The 20,672-nt window shown below is 43.3% G+C and overlaps 1 protein-coding gene across 3 annotated transcripts in view; it reads right to left on the bottom strand.

Annotated features, from left to right (window-relative positions):
• Positions 1-7,725: 7,725 nt before the first annotated feature.
• LOC309560155 (uncharacterized protein) overlaps positions 7,726-20,672 on the bottom strand; it is a 129,010-nt gene continuing 116,063 nt past the window's right edge. For 2 of the 3 annotated variants that reach the window (XM_082263719.1, XM_082263718.1), the window contains exons 8-12: positions 20,253-20,461; positions 14,514-14,574; positions 10,987-11,168; positions 9,704-9,762; positions 7,726-8,306 (exon numbers count right to left, since the gene is read on the bottom strand). In XM_082263719.1, the coding sequence (XP_082119845.1) occupies positions 8,093-8,306; positions 9,704-9,762; positions 10,987-11,168; positions 14,514-14,574; positions 20,253-20,461 (725 nt within the window). In that variant the 3' untranslated portion in view covers positions 7,726-8,092. The remainder of the gene's footprint in view (positions 8,307-9,703; positions 9,763-10,986; positions 11,169-14,513; positions 14,575-20,252; positions 20,462-20,672) is intronic. The other variant, XM_082263720.1, reaches the window with a different exon arrangement.

Here is a 20,672-nt window from a genome sequence, read left to right as displayed (position 1 = left end):
GCTACTTATAAGAATATATGAAGTAAATTTGTTCTGTTTGCTCATCAAAAGTTTTCTCTCCTGTGTCCCCAGCTCTAGCCAATATCCTGGACAATTTTAAATTTGGCGCTTGAGGTTGGTCTGGCATACAACTCTATTAAAGTACAGGTCTCTGCCTATATCCTCTTTTTCACGCTGCAGATGGGGGGAAGAGCCATTGAACAAATGCATCATGCAGGCCGTAATCTATATATGACCAACAAAGAAAAGCCTTGTTCCCTTCATGGGACACTTATGCCTCGTACACACGCAACGATTATCAGCCGACCAATCGGCCGTCTTTTGTCCAAGTTGTGTTTTGTTGGTTGGAATATGCCTAGACTGCACACTAATTTTCTCGGCCAACAAAAATCAACTTCAGAAGTGATGTCATGTGCTGGTTTACTTTCCGTGTGTTTTTTCTTCTCTGAGCATGCGCAGTCTTGCTCATCAGATTTTTGTCTGCCGAAATCTGTACTGACTGAGGAACAATCGGCCGTTCTGTTGACGGCCAACAAAAATTTTATAGTCTGCACACCAGATTTTATTCGGACGAAAAGTCCGAGTCTCTTGTCGAAAGCATCATACTAATGCTCGTACACACGCATCGATAGTTGGCCGTGAATTTTCGGCCAACGTCCGATCGGCCAATTTTCGGCTTGTTAGTATGATGCTTTCGACAACCGACTCCGACTTTTCAACCGAAAAAAATCTGGTGTGCAGACTATAAAATTTTTGTTGGCTGTCAACACAACGGCCGATTTTCGGTCAGTCAGTACAGATTTCGGCAGACAAAAACCTGATGAGCAAGACTGGGCATGGTCAGAGAAGAAAAAACACACGGAAAGTAAACCAGCACATGACATCACTTCTGAAGTTGATTTTTGTTGGCCGAGAAAATTCGTGTGCAGTCTAGGCACATTCCAACCAACAAAACACAACTTGGACAAAAGACGGCCGATCGGTCTGCCGATAATTCTTGCATGTGTACGAGGCATAACAAGCCGAAAATCGGCCGATCGGACGTTGGCTGAAAATTCACGGCCAACTATCGATGCGTGTGTACGAGGCATTAGGCTTGGCTCTGAAAGCACTAGTACAGGCATCCTCAAACACAAAGTGATGACCGCACTCCGATGTAAGTAAACATGTGAAGTTTATTCACCACTGTAAATCCAAACTTGACATCAATACATCACGGACAAGGACAAAGGTTGACGCGTTTCACGAGTTTACACTCGCTTACTCATAACCACCAAGTACACTAGTACAGGCATCCTTTGCTTCAATAGCTTCATTTCCATTGGGGTTCCTAATGGTAAAACTAGCTCCTCTGACAGCAGTTGCTTCAGACCGAAGGATGTTGGAGATTGCAGCACTTTTCTGCAAAGATCCCTTTTGTGTCTTTTTACTAGAGATAGTGATACTACGTCCATCTCCAAGTGGTATCCAATTTCCAGGAAAACCTGGGGGCAATCCCTCCAAGCATTCACATGGAGTCACTGAGTACAGAGTAGGAAGGTTTCAGGTCCTTACACAAGTTGCTAACAGTGTACATGCAAAGGTCAAAGACATGAGGAAAGTGGACAATCTTTTCATTTCGCCGTCAGGTTCTTGAGCCATCTTCTATTGGTTTACCAGGGTGATTAGATTGGCATGCAGGAAGTAGGCCTTTCTGCTCAGGAACAGAGGCAAGGTCCTTCGACCAGAGGGGTGGCAGCCTTTGGGGCAGTTATGCCAGGATTTCAGTGAAAGATATGAGAGATGGCTAGCCCTTCATTTGACTTTACAAGTGAAGGCAGCAAGTCCTGCAAAGTTTGGGACGAGACATATAAATTATGTTTGTCCTTGGCAGCTTTTCTTTGATTGTTTCTTTTCATGTGCTCTCTCCCTCCCATTTATTCAGCTAGTTATATCCCATTGTGTGCTGACGTAAGGTAGGACCAGGAATACGGAAAATTGTTAACAAATACATACCGTAATTTTCCTTTCCTGGCCTATCCTCACGTCAGCACAAGACTCCCTCCCTAGTGGCCTGTCACAGGCTAGGTTATCAGAGTCTTTTATTTAGCTAGGAAGAGATGGTCCTGTGGGCTCCAGAGGAGGCGTTAACCCATTGTGTGCTGACGTGAGGATAGGCCAGGAAAGGAAAGTTACAGTAAGTATTTGATAACAATTTTCTGTAATCCTTCTCATTTAGATAGTATTACTTCTACATGGAGGCCCAAGACAGGTTTACATATACAGGTATCTTTAGGTAACAACAACATGGGGATGTGAACTTAGATAAAACAAGATCATTAACAATATATTCTTTAGTAAAGGAAGTGAAGGCCATGGCTGTGTAAAAAGGTCTGGAAGACGACATAAGTAAAAACCTCATTAAGAAAAAAAAACGACTAGGACTTTCTTTATTAGACTTTTTGACACATTTAAAGAATTGCAATACAAAACTTACAACATATCCTCTGATGATCTAATAAATACACTTTATTCAATATGCATGATATTATGTGCAAATATTTACTCACATGCTCACTCATGTATCACGTTTTATTCAACAACCTAGTGCAAAAAAATGTTGTGTGCGTAGAGTAAAGTTCAACTAGTATCAGAGATGTCCTGGTCAGGAGCAATTCAAAGGTCCTAATAGACCAGGAGCACCTCTGGGCACACCAAATAAAATGTTGAGCGGCTGGTATAGTACCACGATGCCCACTCTGTATCAAATCTAAGAATTATATAATCCTTTTAACGGAACAAAAATGAATTGGTAATGTATCTGTAGCACCCTCCTAGGTAGGTGCCAGAGAGAGAGAGAGTAGAGTATAGTTTTGGATTTTTTCTGCTTACCAGAAAGATTGCCAGGCAAATCTATATTGTTTTCTGCCTACCAGAGAGCAGGATCTGCTGCTGATATTGTTCTCTGCCTACCAGAGAGCAGGATCTGCTAGTGAGGTCTGCTCATGGTGATCAGGTGCCACTCAGTTTCCCTGAAGTGTTTCACACTGGTCCAATAGGGAGGCATATTGGACGAGGGGGGGGGGGGGACCTGGCAAATGAGCACACAGGCATTTAGTACAGCCCTGGCGATTGGCAGATGAAAGTGCTTAGGTGAGTGCTGGGATACTGTATAAATACCAAGGGCACATGTGCTTGGGGCCTTTCGGCTGGGGGGTGGGGTCATGGAGGGAGAGGACGGCTGCCCCTCCTCTGTGGAGGTTGCCATGCGGCCTCGAGTGGTTGACCTGAGGGCCTGGGATTTAGGGGGGAGCTGGGCCCAGAGGTCCTGCGGGGCTGACTGGAGGGAAGACACTGAAGGGGATCTGGTTCTGCAGGCAGTGAGTGCAGATCTGTGTCGGGGGGCCTGTCCTAAGGGGGACGTCCCTTCAGCTGGAGGAGACGGTGGACGGGTGGCGGTAAAGGGGATGCTGGAGAGTGTCCTGAAGATAATGTAGTTCATCAAGTCTGTTGCTGGAGAGAGAGAAGGAAGACATAACCCTTCCCATGCGGGTGGCAGTATGGTTGGAGCGGTGTGACTGCTTCCCCGGGTGGCCTGCTGAGGCCAGGTGAGAGTTGTCCTTGTCGACTGTGGGTTGTTCAAGTTGGAGTATCCCACTATTCCCTTCTTTCATCCAAGTTCCACAATAGATATCGGAAAACCAAAACCCCTGGACTGTTTATTGAGTAACGAGCCAGTGGGAGTGAGGACGGATGTGTAAACTGTCCCTAAGTGTCTGCAGGTAATCAGAGGAGGCCCAACAAGTCATCAGCCAGCAAACCCTACAGGGAGAGTGCTACATATCATCTCCAAATCTCAAAGTAGACCTGGGGCACTAAGTAGAATGCCTTGGCCAGGGTCCAGCAATGCCTTGGCCCTTCTCTAACTCCAGAGTTGTCTTTAAACAGAGGTGGATATTCTGCCAATATTACTGTAAAGGGGCCCAAATGGACAAGAATACCCATCAAGTACAAGGGAAGTGTTAGTAAGTTGTCAGGATGGAAGAGGAGTCTTCCCTCCCCCAATAATCATCTTGACTTATCTGTTGGTTGTAGTGCATCTACTAAGTGTACCTCCAGTGTGAAATCACACCCTTAGGCCCCTTTCACACGGGATGGATCCGTTTGGACGGACTCAGCTTGCTCAGCGATAATCGGTCCATTGATCCCTGCTGTGCAGGCAGATGACATGTCCGTCTCCACTCACTGTGCTGAGACAGACCTGTCAGAGTCCCGGTCTGCTCTATGGGGAGATTGGATGAAAATGGACAGCCAGTCTGTTTTCATCCGATCCCACCAGCTGGAAGGATGGCAAACGTATTGCCATATGTCTTTTTTTCCGCTGATCTTGTCGGATCGGATGCCAGGCGGGTGTCAGCGGACACATGTCCACTGACATCCGCCTCCCCATAGAGGTCAATGGGTGGCCCGAACGGGTCTGGCCGGAAAAACTGAGCTATAGTGTCCCGAAATAATATGCAGCCATTGGAGGGTCATATGCAGAATAAAGGGATGGCCCAAAGCATGGAGTTAGACCTATAACTAAGGAAAGCATAAAGAAAGAGCAAGTTTGGTGGCACAGCTATAGTTTTACAGATAATAAGGATTATATACAAGCACCTATTAAGGCCTGCACTTTAAAGGTTATTCATTTTGCATTTAGGTCACACCTAAACTTCCCTATCCTTATAGAATTGTTATGGTAATTGTTATAAAAGACTAGTAAATGCCTTAAAGCAATTGTTATCCCAACATTTCATATTCCTGATATGAGCCTGCTGTACTATGTACTTGTATAGAAAAAGTATCCTGTTCTCTTTGTATTGCTTCCTTTGTGCGAAATCCCTGGTGTTCCTGTCAGCACTTCTGCTTTCCTATTAAAAACTGACCACATTAAGCAGGAGAGCACATCATGGTCAGTTCTCTAGCTGTGCTGGGAACTCAGCCTGCTCTTCTCCAATGATCAGACATGTCCTGACACACCCCCTTGCACAGCCTCTCACTGAGAAGCTCAGTGTACTGCTGCTTCTCCTCCCCCAGCTCTTATCCAGCTGAGAACAGAGAAAATGTGATCACCTTTAAAAATGGAAAAAAAAGTATTTATCATGTTTTTTTTTTTGTTTGTTTTTTTTTCTTACATCTATACAAAAATGTTTTTCCTTTCATTTCAAAAGTGATCCCGTGGATTTGCCGCGGGATCACTTTTATGGGTGGTAGGAGAGGTGCCCCCCTCCCGCCGCTTCCTGGTCGTTTTCCCCACTTACCGGAGCCGATGGTAGCAGGGAAAACAATCCGGTCTTTTCCCCTCCTAGGCAGGAAGTCGAGTGAGGGCAAGCTGGCCCCCACTTGACTTTATGGCCTTGGAGGACTGGAGCGATGTCATACATCGCTACCTCCCAGCGGCTTAAAAGGCCCATTTTTTTCATGATGAAAATACATGAAATGTTTTTTTTTTTTGCTTTTTAGTGTAGCTGTGAGATGTGAGATCTTTTTGACCCCAGATCTCACATTAAAGAGGACCTGTCCTGTTTATTTCTATTACAAGGGATGTTTACATTCCTTGTAATAGGAATAAAAGTGATCAAAGAAACATTTTTTTTAAAAGGGACAGTGTAAAAATAAAAGGTAAAATAAATAAGAAAAAAATAAAATAAAAATAATTTAAAGCGCCCTGTTCCTTCAAGCTTGCACGCATAAACGAATGCATATGCAAGTCACCCCCAAATATGTAAACGGTGTTCAAACCAGACATGTGAGGTATTTGCCATGATCATTAGTGCAAGAGCAATAATTCTAGCCCTAGACCTCCTCAGTAACTCTAAACTGGTAACCTGTAGAAATTTTTAAAATGTAGCCTATGGAGATTTTTAAGTTCCAATGTTAGTCGCCATTCCACGAGCGTGCACAATTTTGAAGCATGACATGTTGGGTATCTATTTACTTGGCATAACATTATCATTCACAGTATATAAAAATTGGGCTAAATTTACTGTTTTCTTATTTTTTAATTGAAAAAAGTGTATTTTTTCCCCAAAAATTGCTTTGGTAAGACCGCTACACAATAACGGTGTGACAAAGTATTGCAACGATCTCCATTTTATTCTCCAGGGTCTCTGCTAAAAAAAAAATATATAATGTTTGGGGGTTCTATGTAATTTTCTAGCAAAAAATACTGATTTTAACTTGTAAACAACCCGTGTCAGAAATAGGCCGGGTCTTTAAGTGGGTATATAAAGATGCGTTTTAAGTGCTGTGGCATGGAGCATTGAGTCTACTGGTGTCAATAGGGAATCATGGGCAAGTGTTGGGAATCACAGGCAAAACAGGCAGCTATATTTTTAGGCACAACAAATTATAGAAAACCTTTACGTTTTTATTAGACTCTGGCAAGGTGGCACCATGGCAAGAAGTCAAGTTTAAACAATCCCAAAGTCCCCAGCTTGTTCCTTATAACAGGTCTTGTGTAAGCTTAGGCCTGCCAATCAATTCACATTGCATTGCTTTTAGGATCGAGAAAGTAAATTCCTGATTGGCTGCTACAGCTTCCTGACATGAGTTTATTAAAAAAAACTTTACCGATTTACCTGACCAATTGCAGTTTGTCTCTCTAGCAAACAGAATCTGTAATATGCAGTTACTCTCAACTCACCATATTAACCACTTGCCGACCGCCGCACGACTATTTACTGCGGCGGTCAGCCCCTCACAGGCAAAGCGACGTAGTAGTACTACGTCGCTAGCCTGTGAGGCTTCTAGGGAGCGAGCGCTCCCGCGCGGTCACGGACCCCCCCTCGCGATCGTCCGTTACACCGGAAGAAAGGCAGGCGGCTAATGTAAACAAAGCCGCCTGTCAGTCTCCCCTGTGTAAGAATGGAGATCAGACGGTTCTACTATGTAGGACCGTTGATCTCTGTTCTTACACCAGTAGCCATGTCCAATCACGGTTAGAAGCACGCCCCTAGGACACACTTAACCCCTCCCTCTCCAATACAGTTAACTCCTTCACTGCCAGTGTCATTTTTACAGTAACAGTGCATATGTATAGCACTGATTACTGCAGTAATGTCACTGGTACCCCCAAAAGTGTCAAAAATGTCAGTCAAGGGTCCTATCTATCCGCCGCAATGTCGCAGTCCCGCAAAAAAAAAATCGCAGATCGCCACCATTACTAGTTAAAAAAAAAAAACAACAAAAATGACAAAAAATCTTTCCCTTTGTTAGTAAACGCGATAACATTTGCGCAAACCAATCAAAATACGCTTTTTGCATTTTTTTTTACCAAACATATGTAGCATAAAACCAATTGGGCAAAAATGTAAAAAAATTTAGATTTTTACATTTTTTTGGGGGGAATTTCATATAAAAAAATGTGAAAAAATATTGTTATTTTTGCAAAATTGACGCTCTTTTTTTGTTTATAGCGCATGATCAAAAAATCGCACAGGTGATCAAATACCACCAAAAGAAAGCTCTGTTTGTGGGAAAAAAAAAGACGTAAATTTAGTTTAGATACAGCGTCGCACGACCGCACAATCGTCCGTTAAAGTCACGCAGTGCCGAATCGCAAAATAGGCCCAGGTCAGGAAGGGGGTAAAATCTTCCGGGGCTTAAGTGGTTAAGGATGGTGGTGCTATATTCAATGTGCAACTGTCATAATAAATACTTAAATCAATTGCTTTGCAGGTCAATGGTCAGCGGTGTAGAGCAAGACTCACTCATAAAGTCACACTCACTTTTACCTCATTCATTATCTTTGACATACACATTAATAAATCTAAGCACATTTTATCTGAAATACATACTTTCACAAACCGACTAGCCTTTTCTGTTTAAATTATATACATTCCCTTACTTGATGCCAATGTACAATATATACACTGAAGTATTTCTCTCTTGGTTGCTTTCACTGTTACATCAATACTATTGTCAGTTTTTGACTTTGCCCACTGGGACCTAGATGGCTGAAGTGTGTGGGTACAGTCTGCATCTTGTGGGTCCCTTGTCCAGCATAAAGCATATTTCATATATCCAGAGCGTCTCTCCTAAAAGTCTTTGCATGTCACTCCATGTCTTGTTATGTGGGTGGAGGTCCATTAACGTAGGAGAGCATCAAAGTCCAGGAAAATCGCTGTGAAGGACATTTTGTATGGCTTAAAGGAAAGATGAACAGTGATCCACACAGAAGGAGGAACACAAGGGACAAAAAAGTCAAACACTTGACTGAAAGCCAGAGCAAACCTGAACATCCATAGGAGGACTTGTAAGACTTCAAATTGGCTGTGTCATGACTGAGAAGACAAGAAGAGACCCAGAGATTGGTTAAAGAGACATGCATACTACTGCAACCACTGTTATTATCAACTTGTCTTCATTCCTAATAAGGATCCGTAAAGAGAAATAGTTAGAAGCATATTAAGAATGTAGTCTTTATCTAAAATAATGTAGTGCAGACTTGTTAGAATCAGATGTGGATCATCCACAAAGCAACCTAGGCAGGAGCCAGTGTCCAGGTGGCTCAGCAAAAGTCTTAAAGTGTAAGGTCACCCTTTCTAAACCCCCTCCCCAAAAAAAGGTGATCTAAAACCGTACAACTTCCCCATCCCCCTAGTACCCTCTGTACCAGGGGAGGACTGGGCCAGGGGGCAGGGGGGCAATTGCCCCCTGGGCCGCTCTAATGTCCTATAAAAAGGCTGCACCGCTTCTGCCATAGACATGTCTAAAGTTTTCTGGTGAAGAGAAGTAAAAAGCCCCTGCTGCTGGCCTACTGAATGCAGGTTAAAGACAAGGACAGAGCACAGCCCCCCCCCCCCCCTAGGAGTGGGGCCGAGCCGCTGCACCATGGGGCTCTGGTTTATATTTGCCCCCTGGGCTTAATGTTGCCAGTCTGCCCCTGCTCTGTACTTACCTTTGCAGGTGACCACGCATCTGATGCAGCGGCCTGGGGGTTTGCACACTCTTCTCTCTCTTCTCTGTGCAGCACTTCCAGGATGGATAAGAATGATTCTGAATGGTCAATGCCAGCCCTAGCATCACTCTGATCCATCCTGAAAGCACAGCAAAAGGAAGAGGAAGAAGAGCTGGGATTTCAAATCTTGAGACTGCTGCACTGGCCAACGGTGTACTTCCAGATCAGCACCCAGGGACAGGGGAGGAGGGAAGGGTGTACAGTACTCATCTTTTTATTTTTTCTAAAAAGCTGAACTAGCCCTCTAATGCTGTTGCAGTAAACAAGAACACAAGGCAGCTGGAAAAGGCTGGATGCCTGTTTGTCACTTCACAAGTGAGGATGCACCTGAAGGTAGCTATTGACTGACTGGGTGGGCCATGACAACACAGACAATACAACTCGGGTATCTCCTGTGAGCCTATTGACTCAGAGTCAGGAATTGTGTTGGATCTCTGCAGAGAGATCACTGCTTCTCATAAGTGAGCAAGGATCCTACTCTGCAAAATGCTGGCAGGGGACAAACTTTTCTATTCTGTGGCTGTGGCAGCTTTTAAGGCTGTGGCTGTTTTAGAAATAAAGCAAATTAAAAGACATTAAAAACACCCTTTGTTTTGACATTCCTGGAATGTTGGTAACTAATTTAATTGAGTTCAACTGGTATTTAGGCTTTATTTCCTGAAACATGTCACAACAAAATGACATCATGAGCCATTAAACTAGAAAGAAGGACCTTCTCACCCAATATCCATGAGAATTGACACATCTTGTCTTGTAGGCTGTACCTTCCTTTTAACCTCCTGAGACAAAAAAAAAAAACAGCAATTAGAGAAAAAAAACTCCACAATGGGCAAACTAGCCAGCAGTATCTGCAGTCTATACCAAGTCAATTTTATCCTAGACTTTAGATCAGGGTTTTCAAACTCCATATCATCGCTGGCTGCATTAGCAGCATAGTTGCACTCAAAGGTTCACTTGTATCTGGATCACGCTACATACAGAGTGCAGAGTTCAGGAGTGCATTACGTACAAAGTGCAGAGTTCAGGAGTGCATTACGTACAAAGTGCAGAGTTCAGGATCACACTACATACAAGGTGCAGAGTTCAGGATTACGCTACGTGCAGAGTTCAGGAGTGTGTTACGTACAGAGTGCAGAGTTTAGGATTACACTACGTACAGATTGCAGAGTTCAGGAGTGCGTTACGTACAGAGTGCAGAGTTCAGGGGTGCGTTACGTACAGAGTGCAGAGTTAAGGAATACACTACGTACAGGGTGCAGAGTTCAGGATTACGCTACGTGCAGAGTGCAGAGTTCAGATTACGCTATGTACAGAATGCAGAGTTCAGGATTACACTACGTACAGAATGCAGAGTTCAGGATTACACTACGTACAGAATGCAGAGTTCAGGATTACGCTATGTACAGAATGCAGAGTTCAGGATTACGCTATGTACAGTGTGCAGTGTTGAGGATTACGCTATGTACAGAGTTCAGGATTATGTCAGGATTATGCTACGTACAGAGTGCAGGGTTCAGGTGTGCGCTACGTATGGAGTGCAAGGTTCAGAGGTGCACTATGCGCAATGTGCAAAATTTCATTTCCACCCCTTCTCGAGGGTTCTGACCTCTGTCCTCATCTTCCTCCACAGCCCTCAGTGTACCACCATTGATAATCACATTGATCACAGTTTTTCTGAAGACTATGTAAACAATTTACCTACACATGCACAGCTATATATTTCAGCATCTGCAGACAATGCCACCTAAATATGAATGTCCACCCAAAGCTTTTTTTTTTATGTTTTGGATAGAGTGGGGACAGGTTTAGGTAATACGTATTATAGTTTTTGTTAATTTGAATCCATTATTCCATAACTACAAAGGGCAGCATTGCTGGCCAACAGCAAAGCTTTTGAGGCCAGAAGGGAAGAACTACTTGCAATGCTGTTAGGAAGTATTGGAATTTGCATAATCAATGACACTCCCCATGTAATCCATAATTCATTATTATTTTCCACCTACCTTTGTCTGAGTCAACTTCTTTTTCCTCCCCTGTCTTCTCCTTTGCCCAGGGATGTTGTGTTGTATGTGGTGGTCAGTCACCTGGGGATTAGGGGCAACTTGTGCTCCCTGATCAGACATAGTGCAGTCATATCTCGGTGCATGCATGGGATTATCTGTCCTGTGTCTCGAATCTAGTGTGTCTACAGGGGGGAAATTAGAACAGATCATGAATTTATAATGGTGAATTAGAGCGGTCATATTATAAAATTCTTCTTTAATTATTTTATGGATACATGGCCTCATCTTATGCTGTACACAGATAAAAGGTCACTCCTATTCAAATAAAATAAATTTAAAAAAACAGTGGAAGGAATTGATGGAATCCAATTAGAAAAATGTATGAATCTTGAGTGAAATTTGTGTTAATCTTGGGTGAAAACATTTAAAATGAGGCTCCATATTGTGTAATCTTTCCTATCTACATGCCTGCTTCAATATTGGAATTATTCAATTTATTTAAAAATAAATATTAAATACAGAACAAGGGATTCCCAGAGCACTACACTCAACAGCCACTTTATTGCGTACACCTTGCTAGTTCCGGGTTGGACCCCCTTTTACCTTCAGAACTGCTTTCATTCTTCATGGCATAGATTCAACAAAGTGTTGGAAACATTCAACAGAGATTTTGGTCCATATTGATGATCGCATCATGCAGTTGCTGCAGATTTGTCGGCTGCACATCCATATGCAAATTTCCGTTCCATCACATCCCAAAGGTGCTCTACTGGATGGAGATCTGATGACTGTGGAGGCCATTGGAATACAGTGATCTCATTGTCATGTTCAAGAAACCAGTTTGAGATGATTTAAGCATTGTGACATGGTGCATTATCCTGCTGGAAGGAGCCATCAGAAGATGGGTGCACTGTAGTCATAAAGGGATGGACATGGTCAGCAACAATACTCAGGTAGGCCGTGGCATTTAAACTACACTGAATTGGTACTAAGGGGCCCAAAGTGTGCCAAGGGAATTTCCCCCACAGCTTTTCAACACCACCATCAGCCTGAACCGTTGATACAAGGCAGGTTGGATTCATGCTTTAATATTTTTTAACGCAAAATTCTGATCCTACCATCTGAATGTCGCAGCTGAAATCCAGACTCATCAGACCAGGCAACGTTTTTCCAATCTTCTATTGTCCAATTTTGATGAACCTGCACAAATTGTAGCCCCAGTTTCCTGTTCTTAGCTGACAGGAGTGGCACCCAGTGTAGTCTTCTGCTGCTGTAGCCCATCTGTTTCAAAGTTCTAAGTGTTGTGCATTCAGAGATGGTATTCTGCATACCTTGGTTGTAACGAGTGGTTATTTGAGTTACTGTTGCCTTTCTATCATCTCAAATCAGTCTGTCCATTCTCTTCTGACCTCTGACATCAACAAGGCATTTTCCTCTACAGGACTGCCGCTCACTGAATATTTTCTCATTTTTTGCACCATTCTCTGTAAACCCGAGAGATGGTTGTGCGTGAAAATCCTAGTAGATCAGAAGTTTTTTAAATACTCAGACCAGTCCGTCTGGCACCAACAACCATGTCATGTCAAAGTAATTTAAATCCCCTTTCTTCCCAATTCTGATGCTCAGTTTGAACTTCAGCAAGTTGTTTTCACCACGTCTAGATGCCTCAATACATTGAGTTACTGCCATGTGATTGGCTGATTAGCAATTTGTATTACCAAGCAATTGAACAGGTGTACCTAATAAAGTGGCCGGTGAGTGTATATTCGATTAAGAAAGGCTTCGAACAGCCAGGGAGTTCACTGCACATCACATGCGTCACAGGCAATGTGCAATTTTAAAAGATTGCTAGGAAGAAGAGGGAAGGGGTATTTTTTTCTCAGCAGAAGAGACATGCAAAGTCGCCTGTTTAGCAGTTTTTTTTATTAATCACATAAAGTTTAGCTCTAAGTAATGGTGTCCCTTTGGCAGAGCAGGACAAGGGCACAAAGCACATATAGTGACGGTTAATTGATGTCATTGATTCACATAAAAACGATTTCCCAGATTCTACTGTAGGAGAGGAAACAGACTCAGCCAAGACCCCTGCAGGAAGATGACTCTGCTAAATCATCATATGTGCCACCACTGAATTCTTATCCAGAATTCCGGCTTACTGTAAATGTCTGGCTGGTGCTGCAGAATCAGGAGCCTTTCCAACTTCCATCCAGGCCAATAATATGTGCCCCTCTTAATGCAATAACATATATAGGAAAATAACAATTCTAAAAAGGGCCACTGGACCAATCTGATAATGTAATATATACACTGCTCAAAAAAATTAAAGGAACACTTTGAAAACACATCAGATCTCAATGAGGAAAAATATCATGCTAGGTATCTATACTGATATGGACTGGGTAATGTGTTAGGTACAAAAGGATGTCACATCATTTGATGGAAATGAAAATTATCACCCTACAGAGGGCTGAATTCAAAGACACCCCCAGAAATCAAAGTGAAAAAAGAATGCAGCAGGATAGTCCATTTTGCTGAAATTTCATTGCAGCAACTCAAAATGGTACTCAGTAGTTTGTATGGCCTCCACGTTCTTGTATGCATGCCTGACAATGTTGGGGCCTGCGCCTAATAAGACGACGGATGGTGTCCTGGGGTATTTCCTCCCAGATCTAAACCTGGACTTCACTGAGCTCCTGAACAGACTGAGGTGCAACCTGGCAGCCTCAGATCGACCGAAACATAATGTCCCAGAGGTGTTCTATTGGGTTTAGGTCAGGCCAGCTTGGGAGCCATTCAAAGGTATCAATTTCTTCATCCTCCAGGAACCGGCTTCATACTCTCGCCATATGAAGCCTGGCATTGTCATGCACCAGGAGGAACCCAGGGCCCACTGCAGCAGCATAGGGTCTGACAATGGGTCCAAATATTTCATCCCAATATCTAATGGCAGTCAGGGTGCCATTGTATAGCCTGTAGAGGTCTGGGAGTCCCTTCATGGATATGCCACTCCAGACCATCCCTGACCCACCACCAAACTGGTCATGCTGAATCCATGGCTTCTCCAGACCCTTTCACGTCTGTCACATGTGCTCAGGGTGAACCTGCTCTCATCTGTGAAAAGCACAGATGCCTCCAAAGGTTAGATTGTTGTAATTGCCACAAGCCAAGATAACTCAAAACTGAGGATACTATAAAATACATTTTCCTGTACAAATGATGCTTACCCCCTAACTACCAACTGAGACTCTTTCTTAGCCAAGACCATCTATCCCATTATAAGAACAATATGTAGCTTAGGGGGAAGATAGGGTCCCTAAAACCATTAAAGTTGAGATTTGTACATAAACTTCAGCTCCCTATACTACGAGATCCACTGGAGGTAACCTTCGTTTATGCATTAATCAGCAGGTTCTCAGTATTTATAGGCCAGATTTATGTCAGATTTACTTTAAACCATTCAGAATAAATACTGGTGTGTGTTTTCTAATCTGTTCAGTGCTCATATGACAGGTTTTCATGACTCTTACCACAATAGGAGGCAACTTCTAACTGTCCTGGCTCCAAACTTGGCAGATCATTGCACAGAACCTAAAAAAGGTTGACATACCATAATATATATTTAGGAGACTATAGAAATATAATACAAATAAATATGCAAAAAGTGTAATGACAATGGCTCACAATGATAGGTACATGGGCAGTCTGTAGAACAGAAAGGATACACAGGGAGGTGTTCCTTATGCCATATGGCATAAAAAGTAAAAAATGTGAGGCTCGCAGTATGTAAGTTACATGTGTGCTCAATATGTGAAACTAAAAAAGATCGTTTTTGCTGTATTTTTTAGCTGATATGTTCTCCATCTGAAAAAGGAAATCTAATGCAGCCACCACCTCTAAGGACTGGTAAAATGCAATATATTAAAAATTTGTTCTTGGGTTTAGTTCTGCTTTAACCACTTTACCACCGGAGGATTTTGCTGTCTTACGTCCAGGCCACTTCTTGTGATTCGGCGCTGTGCAACTTTAACTGAAAATTGCGCGGTCGCGCGACGCTGTACCCAAACGAAATTTACGTCCTTTTTTTCCCACAAATAGAGCTTTCCTTTGGTGGTATTTGATCACCTGTGTGATTTTTACTTTTTGCGCTATAAACAAAAAAAGCGTTTATTTTGAAAAAATAACAATATTTTTAACATTTTTTTATATGAAATTCCCCCCAAAAAAATGTAAAAATCAAAATTTTTTTTAATTTTTGGCCAATTTGTTTTCTGCTACATATGTTTGGTAAAAAAAATCACGATAAGCGTATTTTGATTGGTTTGCGCAAAAGTTATTGCGTTTACTATCTAAGGGAAAGATTTCTGTCATTTTTGGTGTTTTTTTTTAACGTGTAATGGCGGCGATCTGCGATTTTTTTTTGCAGGACTGCGACATTGCAGCGGACAGATCGGACCCTTGACTGACATTTTTGACACTTTTGGGGGTACCAGTGACATTACTGCAGTAATCAGTGCTATAAATATGCACTGTTACTGTAAAAATGACACTGGCAGGGAAGGGGTTAATTTTATTGGAGAGGGAGGGGTTAATGTATGTCTGGTGTTAACTAACGTGTGGGGGGGAGGTGACTGACTGACACAGGGACAGATCGCATATGTTCAGCTATGCTGAACACTGCGATCTGTCACTCCCTGTCACTTAGGAGATCCGCCCGCTCTGTTTACACAAGCGGGCAGATCTCCTCACTCGATTCCCGACGATCGGGGAAGAGCGGCGGCGATCGCCGCAGCTCCTCCCCTGGCCTGACTCCCGCTGTGACTGAAAACAGCGGGAGCGTGCCGCCTACAGGGGGAGGAGTCCAGCGACGTAGGTCTACGTCGCTGGACGGTATCAAGCCACATTGCTGCAGTAGCAGCAATGTGAGCAGTGGCCAAGTGGTTAAATGTCCATGACCAGCTCTGTAATAAAACTGGTATTTCCTGTTTTTTCTTTGGTAAACAACCAACCTATTCAAACGACCATGTAATGGAGATGAACAAAGGCAGACATGTTGCCTAGGTGCGACCATAGCTGCCACCATAGATACAGTGGAGTGGAGTGCACGTTGCTGGCCTGGGACAGGATATGTGTTATATGCAGGATTACCAGGTACAAATAAAGAAATAAAACTTTAATAAAGCAGCCTAAGGAATGGTAAGCTCCAATATAATATATTTTTGTTTTTGGATTTATATACACTTTAAGGGTACAGGAAAACTAAAAATGTTAGTGAATGTCAAGGCTTAAAGTAGAAGGGAAGGCAATACAGTTACCCACCTTTTAAATGTTTCCCCCTCACTGCTCTAATATATCCTGCATACAGTTTCTAATAAATAGTAAAGCCCATCTCTGGGCAAATTTTATTTTTCCCCATGCAGTGGGGTTTTGCCCCCACTGCATAGGTCAACTGCTCATTTTTTCTAGGGGCGAGCACAAAGTTTAGACTCACCTGATCCACCAATCCTCCGGCAAAACAGCACTCCCCCATGGTCCTGCAGTGGACTTTTTCTGTCTATGGAGCATGCTGATGTCAGGAACAGACCGTTTTCAGGACCGCTGGAGCGTGGGGATGCTGCACCAATCTTTTGCGGGGAGGATCGATGGATCAGGTAAGTATATCTCCGCTGTCCTCTCCCTTAGAATAAAAGGAGCAGGTAACCCTTTCAGTGCAGGCAGCTGGGAAAAATAATTTGGGCTGGAGTTCAGCTTTATTATATTAATCTTTTTTAACTTTTTCCGAGCAGTCATGTGCGAGTGTATCTGTCTGTGCAACACTGCTAAATCTTTAGAGCAGTGACATCACCCCCCCCCCCCCCCCAGTGTCCTTAGCTCTAAGGAATTTTTGGTCGGGAAAGAACTCCCGCTAGCTGCACCAACAGTAACAGCCACACAGACAGGCACACTTGCCTTGACCGTTATGCAAAAAGTTAAGCCAGCCATACGCGAGTAGATTTTTTAAACAAATGTTTGTATGAATATTTGTACAAACATTCCTACGAACATTCTCAGTACATTCGATGACTTGACAAATGTTGTTCAAAAGTATCAAAACTTTGTTTGCTTTTAACAATCAGTTTTGGAATTAATGTACATTTCCAAAGAAAATTAAAAGAAAATGTTAAAGTGATATTAACCACTTAAGCCCCGGAAGATTTTACCCTCTTCCTGACCAGGGCCTATTTTGCGATTCGGCACTGCGTGGTTTTAACGGACAATTGCGCGGTCATGCAACGCTGTACCTAAACGAATTTGACATCCTTTTTTTCCCCACAAACAGAGCTTTCTTTTGGTGGTATTTGATCACCTGTGAGATTTTTGATCATGCGCTATAAACAAAAAAAGAGCGACAATTTTGCAAAAATAACAATATTTTTCACATTTTTTTATATGAAATTCCAAAAAAAATGTAAAAATCTAAATTTTTTAACATTCTATGCCAATTTGTTTTATGCTACATATGTTTGGTAAAAAAAAAAAAATCGCATAAAGCGTATTTTGATTGGTTTGCGCAAAAGTTATTGCATTTACTAATGAAGGGAAAGATTTTTGTCATTTTTTTTGTTTTTTTTTTTTAACGAGTAATGGCGGCGATCTGCGTTTTTTTTTTTGCGGGACTGCGACATTGCGGCGGACAGATCAGACCCTTGACTGACATTTTTTACACTTTTGGGGTTACCAGTGACATTACTACAGTAATCAGTGCTATACATATGCACTGTTACCGTAAAAATGACACTGGCAGTGAAGGGGTTAACTTTTTTGAGAGGGAGGGGTTAAGTGTGTCCCTAGGGGCACTTACTGTGATTGGATGTGGCTTGAGGTGTAAGAACAGTGATCAACGGTCCTACATAGCAGAACCGTATGATCTCCATTCTTACACAGGGGAGCATGACAGGCGGCTTTGTTTACATTAGCCGCCTGCCTTTCTCCCGGTGTAACGGACGATCACGAGTGACCGGCGGACATCGGGTACGCCGGGCACACGTGCGGGGGGGGGGGGGGGTCCGTGACCGAGCGGGAGCACGCCTTCGGGGGTGCGCGCTCGCTCCCTAGAGCCTCACAGGCTAGCGATGTAGTCCTACGTCGCTTTGCCTGTGAGGGGCTGACCGCCGCAGTAAATAGTCGTGCGGCGGTCGGCATGCGGTGAAAGACCTGTTTTTTGTTTTTGTTTAAAAATAACAAACGTGTTATACTTACCTGCTCTGTGCAGTAGTTTTGCAGAGTGGCCCAGATCCTTCTCTTCTTGGGTCCCTTGTCCGGCACTCCTGGCCCCTCCCTCCTGCCCCCAAAGCAAGCAGCTTGCTATGGGGGCACCTGAGCCGAGGCTATATGTGTGTCCATTCAGACATGGAGCCACGGCCCAGTCCCGCCCCCTCTTTCTTTTCATTAGCGAACTGATTTTGATTGACAGCAGAGGGAGCCAATGGCGCCCGCTGCTGTCTCAGACAATGACGAGGGAGAATCCTGGACAGCCGAGACTCTCGTGCAACCTCGCTGGACCAAGATGGGGGTCAGGTAAGTATTAGGGGGCTGAGGGGACTACTGCACACAGAAGGTTTAGAATGCATTAAGATAAAAGAAAAAAAAAAAACTTCTGCCTTTATAAACACTTTAATCACAAATTAAATGAAAAGGTTGTTCATTCAAGTAAATGTTTCCATCCTGCTTCTTTGCGTTTTCTTGTGACTACAGTCGAGAATGAACCTTGAGAAAATTAAACAAACATTCTTAAAACAAAAAAAAATTTTGAACACAATTCTACTAGTGTGAGGCCACCTTATAAAAATTTGTTAGTAACTGCAGGAAATATAAGAGAAGTGGGGAGGCAACATTTAAGAGGTGGAAAGGTAGGTAATTGTATTGTCTTTCTTCCTACTTTAAAGTGATTGTAAAGTCTGTTTTGAAAAAACAAACATGTCATACTTACCTTCTCTGTGCAGTTGGTTTTGCACAGAGTGGCCTGGATCCTCCTCTTTTCGGATCCCTGGCCCCTCCCTCCTGTTGAGTGCCCCCACAGCAAGCAGCTTGCTATGGGGGCACCCGAGCCGAGCCTCAGCTCCCTGTGTCCATTTGGACATGGAGCATGGCCCGGCCCCACCCCGCCCCCTCTTTGTCCTAAATGGCTGACTGACTTTGATTGACAGCAGCAGGAGCCAATCGCGCCATGCTGCTATCTTATTCAACGAGGAGGGGAGTCCCGGGCAGCTGAGACACTCCTGTAACATCGCTGGATAAAGATGGGCTCAGGTAAGTATTAGGGGGGCATAGAATACATTACAATAAAAAAAACCCTTTAACTTTACAATGATTGCTTATCTTTATTAAAGCGGAGTTCCACCCTGGATTTTTTTTTTTTTTTTTTTTAATACCCCCGGGACAGTCAGGGCTAGTGCATTCCACAATGGCTAGCCTCTGATCTGTCCCGGGTTGCACTTACCTGTTAGGACAAATACTTACCTTGCAAACGTCTTGTCCAGCGCTGCCATCTCAGATGTGGGCAGCTTGAAGCCAGCGCGTCCTCTTCGGCGTCTTCTTCCGCCTTCTTTGGTCCCACGATGCTCTGCGCCGGCCCCGACGTCACTTCCGGGTCGCGCGCGTCATCCCTCCACAGCTTCTGGGCATGCCCAGAAGCTGTTTAGAAGGGGATGACGCGCGCGACCCGGAACTGACGTCGGGGCCGGTGCAGGCGCAATGATTCCTGGGAGCTATGACGTTCAGCTCCCAGGAATCATTGCAGAGCCAGGAAGTGACGACGGGCCGCGGCCGAGGAAGGAGGAAGAAGGAAGTAAGGTAAGTATATTTTCTTCGCTACGAGGTAAGTAAAAAAAAAAAAATATGCGATTATCCATTTCTTTTTCAGGTGACCCGGAGCGAGAAGATGGAGGTAAGTATAAAAATAGGGTGGAACTCCACTTTAATACTATATATGGGACTGAGTGACACTGACAATGTCATTTTTTTTATTTTATTACACCTGGCAATAATGTTCATTTTTTAAGTTTTTACTACATTTCCTAAGTGTCCTTTCTGCTAATTTGGTCACTCAAGGGATAATTAAAAGAGAAGTTTGGCAGTTCTAGGCCAAGGATACAGCCAGGGCAAAGAGCAAGATAGGTAATAAGTGCAGTGATAAGGTTGTAGAAAAAACAACAGAAACTGAGGTATAGATAAGAAGTCGTCAACTAAGATAAGGAAAGGGCATAAAAAGGAAAATAATCCATATTTACCCTGTTATCTACTGTTTGAACTTGGATGTCAATCTTAGGTCTTCTAAATCCCTCTGAGATAACAGTGCTTCTAGGAACAATGAAGGCAGTTAAATCTTCTTCCACCGGCAACAGGTCCTCTTGGCTCCTGCGTTTGGAATTAGTGACCCCGGAGTCAGTACTAATGCTACTCTCAGAGCATTTATGCCTCCGTGATAATTTTTGTGGGGCTGTTGGATGTAAGAATAAAAATATATGTTAGCAACCATAGACAGAATAATTTGCCAGCCAATCTTTAGGCTGGCCATACATGATTATTTTTTTTTACGTCCAACCAGCAGGTTGAACATAAAAAAAAGTATAAGCCAATTGCTACATCCACACATTCAATGTCTCACTCCCACTGAGCCATTTCCCGCCAAGAAGCCTTTCCCGCCATCA

Source organism: Pelophylax lessonae (assembly GCF_965119305.1).
Source record: "Pelophylax lessonae genome assembly, chromosome: 7".
NCBI lineage: Eukaryota > Metazoa > Chordata > Amphibia > Anura > Ranidae > Pelophylax > Pelophylax lessonae.
This window is presented reverse-complemented; position numbering and strand designations above follow the sequence as displayed.